This window comes from Tasmannia lanceolata, unplaced genomic scaffold (genome assembly GCF_043159265.1).
Source record: "Tasmannia lanceolata isolate RefF3 unplaced genomic scaffold, GAP_Taslan_0.1 ptg000003l, whole genome shotgun sequence".
Lineage (NCBI taxonomy): Eukaryota > Viridiplantae > Streptophyta > Magnoliopsida > Canellales > Winteraceae > Tasmannia > Tasmannia lanceolata.
The window spans coordinates 59960535-59968399 of record NW_027518680.1 but is presented as its reverse complement, the minus strand read 5'-3'; the positions used below and the strand labels follow the sequence as shown (position 1 = coordinate 59968399).

The following is a 7865-nucleotide window of genomic DNA, read 5'->3' as shown; positions in this document are numbered from 1 at the left end:
GTTGACCATCTTACCTGATAAAGTGAAGAAAATACGGCCTCTTCGGCCGTAGCTGGTGGCTCGTGGAGAACCTGCTGCTTGTCCTTGCCGAGAATACATTTGCTCTGAATCTCGACAGCCACTCGATGCCAGTATCATTTTTCTGAATGGCCCAGTTGGGCCGAAAAACGTTGTCCCCTACCCTCGCCGGGGGAGGACGGGCTCCGGCTCCAGCGGACGTCCCTCCCGACTTCGAGGATCCCGCTCCTTTGCCAAAAGCACCAACCAGCTTCACCGTGGTTTTGCCTTTGGGAGGCGGTGGAGGCGCAGTGTCTTGGGTATAAGCCGGACTCGCCATCTCGGATGCTTTCTTTTTTTGGCTCTGTTAGGCCACTTGCTGAGCCCCCAGCTGAGCCCTCGGAAGAGCCCCTTGTATTAGAGGAACCGGCCAGGGCTCGCTGGATTCCCCATCTTCGACATAAAAGAACCTATTCTTCCACGTGTGTATTGAAGAGGGAATACCAGTGATTATTTTCAACTCGGAGCGCTGGCTAATATAAATCCAGCCCCCCTCCTTATGCCTCTTAAGGTGAGCACAAGCACGGAATAGCGGCACAGATACGCTTCTTTCTAGCCGACCATGAACAAGGTAAACGAACCCGGTCAGTAATCTCCACGAGTTCGGAGCAACCTGGGCTGGAGCCAGTTCGTAATATCGAAGCACCGCGGTGAAGAACGGGTGCAAAGGGAACCTGAGTCCGGCCCTCAACGACTCATCATAGATACAGACATCCGAACTTTCGTTACAAGCCCTATCTCCCTCTGTCGCCGCCCTCAGCTTAAACCTTGGGGGCACACAGTACTTGTCTCTAATGTCCTTCATCATGGACTCATCAAGGTAGTTCTCCTCGACAAGAGCCCGCATATTGTATTTAGGATTGGCTTCCATCCGGGCCCTAGGTACAACTTCAACGGCCCGGCCAGGAAGGAATGTTGTGGACGCCTCAGCGACGTCACTACCAACACTCCCTTCTGCTCGGAGACTACCCGTTGGGAGTGGAGTGACGTTCAGATCCAATATCACCTCGTCGTGATTCTCTCTGTTGTCGCTATCTACAATCTCTACTCTAACGTTTGGACTTTCCATTACTAGACTCTGAGCTACTGGAGGAAGACTCCGAGTCGAACTCGGAACTAGAACTACTATGAGACATGAAGTAGAAAAGAGAAAGGCTGAGAAAAATACCGGGCAGAGTAGAAAGCTCCTAATCCGCGAATGACTCCAACCACGCACTACGCAAGCCGACAGATCGGAGAGAAAAAGAAGAAGAAATAGAGTGAAAGGTGAAAAGTGAAAAATGAAAGATAAAAACCTCCTTTTATAAAGCTTTACCTAAGGCGGTGTGCATTTAATGCAAGACGCAAGCTTTGAGGGTGCTTGAGTGGTGCCACGTGTATGACGGACACACACTTCGAGGCGAAGGTATGGATTAATACGCACGTATCTCCAAAAAAGCTAAGGGCCTCCGGACGGAAGATAATGGTCGCGTCCATCACGAAAGTCAGTCCGGCCCAAGCCGGACTGGATATGACGCGTTCTACTAAACGACAAAAGTCAGTCCGGCCCAAGCCGGACTGGATATGACGCGTTTCGCTAAACGACAAAAGTCAATCCGGCCTAAGCCGGACTGGATATGACGCGTTCTACTAAACGACAAAAGTCAATCCAGCCCAAGCCGGACTGGATATGACGCGTTCTACTAAACGACAAAAGTCAGTCCAGCCCAAGCCGGAGTGGATATGACGCGTTTCACTAAACGACAAAAGTCAGTCCGGCCCAAGCCGGACTGGAGATGCCAAATCCGCAAAATGACAAAAATCAGTCCGGCTTAAGCCGGACTGGATATGATGCTTCGTTAAACGCCAGTCCGGCCCAAGCTGGACTCATTTCCAGGCCGGATTTCCGGACTCATTTCCGGACTCATTTCCGGACTCATTTCCAGGCCGGATTTCCAGACTCATTTCCAGCAAATTTCCGGCCTCATTTCCAGGCTGGATTTCCGGACTCATTTCCGGACTCATTTCCAGCAAATTTCAGGACTCATTTCCAGAACAGATTCCGCCCATTCAGGAATGTAACTCACCACACTTCCCCAAGTCACCACAATAACTTGGAGAACTGGGGGGCAACTGATGGGGTGTAAAAACACCAGCCTCTAGCGGGCCGCCACCTGTCCCGCCACCTGTCCTAGGAGTAGGTGAGCTCCAGCCTCTAGCAGGCTGCCACCTGTCCTGGGAGTAGGTGAACTCCAGCCTCTAGCGGGCCGCCACCTGTCCCGCCACCTGTCCTGGGAGTAGGTGAGCTCCAGCCCCTAGCAGGCCGCCACCTGTCCCACCACCTGTCCTGGGAGTAGGTGAACTCCAGCCTCTAGCAGGCCGCCATATGTCCTGGGGTAGGTGAGCTCCAGCCTCTAGCAGGCCACCACCTGTCCTCGCACAGATCATCCCACGTCACCACGTTTCCCTCTATAAAAGGGGATTCAAAACTCAAACCAAGGGTAATGAAAAACCTCCTCTCCACCCAAAACTCTTAAAACTAGCTCTGCACTCTTGCTCATACTGACTTGAGTGTCGAAGGGCCTGTCCGGAGTAACACCCGGGTTGGTCTTCTGACCTCGCTTGCCTTTGTGCAGGACTTAGCTCTTTTAGCAGGACTCAGTCTTTTCACTCCGCTTCACTCTGGTCCCCCAGGACTCAGTTCCTCTGGTCATCCAGCTCAGCTCTTATGTCACTGTCGTGCCTGTTACCGATTTTCGGTCTAACATGTCTCACGTTTTGCTAGACTACTGTCCAACCCTTTCACACCACTGTATTTATACCATTTTGTAATATTCTATCGCCATCTACAGTTAACTCGAGCATTTTACCTATATTTCTATTATTCTGATTTGGATGAGTGGTGCAAAAATACATTAGTGTCATCCTACCTGTACACTATCCACAGGGGTGGAGCCAGGAATTTGGTTGAGGAGGGGCAGAACATGGGTGAGGCCCATTACTCTTTTACATTAGAGGGTTTCTCCCAAGTAAGAAAGTGGGCTAGTATAACTTTTCCCTTACATTTCATTTGGTGGGCCAAATTATATTACACATGTTTTGATGGGTTGGGCCCACTGTTTAACACTCCTAGCATGGCATGGGTAATTTGTTTTGGGATGGTGAAAGTTCGTGGAGTCTGGTATCATTCAAAAGGTATTGTACAACTTACCATATGATGATCCAAACCGTTCATTTGATAGGCCAGAATGTAAGGCTATGCCAGAAAACTCATTTCAATAGAACGATCCTAGCTCTATGAAAGGTCTCCATAATATGCAATTCCAATACAGATCGTAGGGCTAGGATCATCCTATTGAAATGTGTTTTTGGGCTATGACCCTAACATCGGAAATACATTGCACCCCAAAAACCATTTTCATTGGGGTGCAATGTATTTACGATGTGGCCTAGGATCATCCTATTGAAATGAGTTTTTGGACTATAACCCTAACATCGTAAATACATTGAACCCCAAAAACCATTTTCATTGGGGTGCAATGTATTTACGATGTGATCCATCAAATGGACAGCTTGGATCATCCTATGGTAAGTTATACAATACTTTTTAAAAAAAAATTTGAACTATACGAGTTTACACCATATTATAACTGATATATTTTGAGCGTATCAGTGGAGAATTTATATGGTGCTTGTATGTGTGAATTCTAGTTTTCTTCTGGGTCCCACTTCAGAGGATGATCAAACCGTTCATTTGTGGGCTACAAATCTACAATGTCATAGGAGATTTTAAGTTCGCTAGAGAGAGAGAGAGAGAGAGAGAGAGAGAGAGAGAGATTAATCGAAGTTGAAAAAAAAACGCTATGTTCTCATCCCAGAGAGAGAGAGAGAGAGAGAGAGAGAGGTATTAATTGCAAGAGTCAATTTATGACAATTACAATTTTGGACAATTTTGTACATAGATTATTCGAAGTTGAAAAAAAGCTATGTTCTCATCTGAGAGAGAGAGAGAGAGAGAGAGAGAGAGAGAGAGAGAGAGAGAGAGAGAGAGAGAGAGAGAGAGAGAGAGAGAGAGAGAGAGAGAGAGTTAATTTCTGACAATTACAATTTTGGACAATTTTGTACACAGATTATTCGAAGTTGAAAAAAGCGCTATGTTCTCATCCCAGAGAGAGAGAGAGAGAGAGAGAGAGAGGTGTTAATTGCAAGAGTCAGTTTCTGACAATTTACAATTTTGTACACAGATTATTCGAAGTTGAAAACAACGCTATGTTCTCATCCGAGAGAGAGAGAGAGAGAGAGAGAGAGAGAGAGAGGTATTAATTGCAAGTCAATTTCTGACAATTACAATTTTGGACAATTTTGTACACAGATTATTCGAATTTGAAAAAAGGCTAAGTTCTCATCCTAGAGAGAGAGAGAGGTATTAAGTGCAAGTGTCAATTTCTGACAATTACAATTTTAGACAATTTTGTACACAGATTATTCGAAGTTGAAAAAAATCCTATTTTCTCATCCCAGAGAGAGAGAGAGAGAGAGAGAGAGAGAGAGAGAGAGAGAGGTATTAATTGCAAGTGTCATCCCACCTGTACACTATCCACTACTTAATTTTACTTAGGACGGTTTCATCACATACGAGAAGAAAAATGAAAAGGATTCCTAAGAGTTATTAGAAGTAGAGGAAGGATGGTGACAAATTTAATGCACGTCCACTTTCCTTCTCTATATAAGGAGAAAGTATGTAAGGATCGATGTATCTTCTTCTCACTTCTCAGTGTGTGTGGTTGGATAACCTATCTTTCTCTATCTCTCAATGGCTTCTCTTGCTCATGGTAAAGCCTCTCCTCTCTCTCTCTCTCTCTCACACACACACACACAAAGCAACTAGTCTTTCATGATCTTGTTAGGGAACTTCAAAACTTTATATTAAACATGGTTGGTCAATAACATGATTTTCCATGCCAAGTGTTGTATTTTTACCTTTTCTTTTTCTTTTTTTCTATCATTTTGAAGAAATCGGTGTAACTATGGCAGAACGAAGACATATTGAGCTGTGGTTTATGTTTCTTTCATTTTCAATACATATATATTGGAAATGATTATTCTGACTCTTTTTCGGGCATATTTACCCTTTTTTGTTTTCCTTTTATTGAAAGTATGACTTTAGTTTTGAAGAAGCATAAAAATAAATTGGTTGAAACCAAAAGAAAAACTCGAGCTTACATATGAAAATGGTTAAAAATGAAAATACAGTATTCTATATATGGGATTGGCTAGGTAATTTTATATAAAGCCACATCGCGGCTCACGTTTAATAGTGAGAACAACCACCTCCGATGAATAAAAAGAGTAACACAAAATCTGCTACGAGGTGGCTGTTCTCTCATTAAAAAGTGAGCCGTAAAATGGCTTGATGATAAATTCCTTAATTACGACGTGGCTGTTCCTATATATGGGTGTTTACCTCTCTCTTTTTTTTTCTTTTTTTTTTTTTACTTTCATTTTGGAATTGCAGTCACGTTCAGGTCTACATGCATGCACATATATGTACGAGACATTTGTTTCTTAACTCTCCATATATTATATATTTGATGATGATGCAGGCTCTAAGGCTGGCTTCAATTCTGGAATAGATGGAGACATTTCACCAACTCCCATTAATACCTTAATGGATTATCAGAATAACATCTACAAAATGTGGCTTTCAAAATATGAAAGTGAAGATCTTGAAATCCTTGCCAATACCCAACTCAAATTCAATATCACCGTTGCAAATTCGGATCTCCAGATATTCGCCACCAAGCCTTTGGCTGTGCATTCTTGGGTTCAGAAGAAAATATTTTATTTTATGCCGTTCATTGACTTCCAATATATCTGCGTGGGTAATGAGGCATTGTCCACTGGAGACTCAGACTATGTGCTTCCAGCAATGAAGAACATATACGACGCAATCCATGAAAACCCCCCAACCAAGAATATGATGATTAAGGTGTCGACAATCGTCGGAACATCCGATCTTAATGACTACAAACTTAAGAATCCTCCCTCCACTCAGCGTTTCGCAGACCGCATCATAGGCAACCTAGTGCCCATCCTTGATTTCCTTTCCTCCCATGACACCCCCCTCTTCGCTAACATTTCCCCTTACTCGGAGTATAATAAACACCCAGACTATCCTTCTCTCCCCAATTACCTCTTTACCGCCGAAAAACCTTTCATAATCGATGGACATTATTCGTACAAATATGTGTTTGATGCTATGGTGGATGGGTTCTTTAGTGCCAACGAAGAGTTGCATGTGACCGAGCAAAAAGAAAAAGAAAAAGAGTTGCATGTGGGCGATGTTAAACTTGCCGTGGTGGCAGCTGGATGGCCTCGCAAAGGACTGCTGACAGCTGGACATCCTCAGGGAGCAGGAAATGATGCATCGGTTGCTAATGCGCTGACATACAACTCAAATTTGGTTAAACATGTGCAGATTGGGACTCCCAGGTCGCAAGTACCTCTTGAGACCTACTTTGAACCCAGCATATACTACAAGACAATGTGAAGCTTTGCCAAGGGAGGTGGGAACTTCTATTACCGCTACTACTACTAGTATTATGGTCTATCTGATTCTCCTCTATCTATATGCATGTCTCTCTATGGATGTAATAATAAATCTTTAGTTTGTCTGTCCATATATCTATGAATGTAAAATAAAGGGTTGAGGTTGTTATACGGATGAGCCTCACTTCAATAAATAAATCTCAAGTTTGTTTAGTCTATACTTCTGGTGCATGAGAACGTGGCAAGGTCATTTGTGATGATCGGAGTTAAATTTTAGAGAATTTGCAGTGATGTAATCCCACTAGTTGTAAGCTTACTATATGATTATATTGCCTATTGAATGTTACAATTATATGCAGTGATTATCGAAACGTAGTACGTATCGAAATTCACAAAATCAGATGTGAGTAACAGTCCAACTATGCTAGACGTAATTTGGAAATCATGATTTCTTGTTTCCACTCAGCTCTTGTGCCCAAATTAGTAAAAGAAATATAAGTCCTGCACTAGTTGACGGGAGTTATGAGCCGCAGGTTAAAATAGTGGATGGATCTAGTTGCATCTAATGTGTTGAAACCTTTTGGATGGATATGATCATTATGTTTATTGCTTGAATAGTGGGAGTGCGTTTATTATCATGGCATTGTATGTCGATGATATTTTGTTAATTGGAAATTATATGAATTTGATCATAGAAATAAAGAATTGGCTTAAGACCAAATTCGAAATGAAGGATATGGGTGAGGCGAACTTTATCTTGGGTATTAAAATCACTCGAGATACAGAAAATAAAAAATTATCCTTGTCCCAAGAGTCATATCTTGAGAATGTGTTAAAGAAATTTAAAATGGATATATGTAAATCCATTGATACTCCCATTTATAAGGGAACAAAGTTCTCTATTAATTCTCAAGATGCAAATATGCTTTGATACCAATGTTTACATGAGAAAAGTTGATCTTGCGGTTGGATTGTCTTCAATCAAACCCGCACTAGTTAGATCTTCCGCCCGTCGTCAATCGATCTTGCCTTCAATACGCCGTGTGTTTCCTTTGAACATTCAAAAAAGAAGTGAATAAAATATAATATCCAGTCAGTAGAAAACGTTTTGGCAGAGAGAAATAGTAGCGAGCATTAATTATGGATAATCTGGTTTTCCCTCTTCACAAGAGTCCTTTTTTTTAGCATGGATTGTATAATGGAATAAGGATCAATTACTGTTGCATGCTAGAGAGTTGAAAAAATGACGAGAAAATGTTGAGTTTTGAAAAAACACTAAC

At 42.6% G+C, this 7865-nt stretch overlaps 1 protein-coding gene across 1 annotated transcript; it reads left to right on the top strand.

The window, feature by feature from the left end:
- The first annotated feature begins 4802 nt into the window (after window positions 1–4802).
- Window positions 4803–6770, top strand: LOC143863851 (glucan endo-1,3-beta-glucosidase-like). Its single transcript, XM_077374634.1, has 2 exons — window positions 4803–4868; window positions 5640–6770. The coding sequence occupies exons 1-2, from the start codon at window positions 4850–4852 to the stop codon at window positions 6584–6586; spliced, it is 966 nt and encodes a 321-aa protein (XP_077230749.1). The 5' UTR covers window positions 4803–4849; the 3' UTR covers window positions 6587–6770.
- The last annotated feature ends 1095 nt before the right edge of the window (window positions 6771–7865 follow it).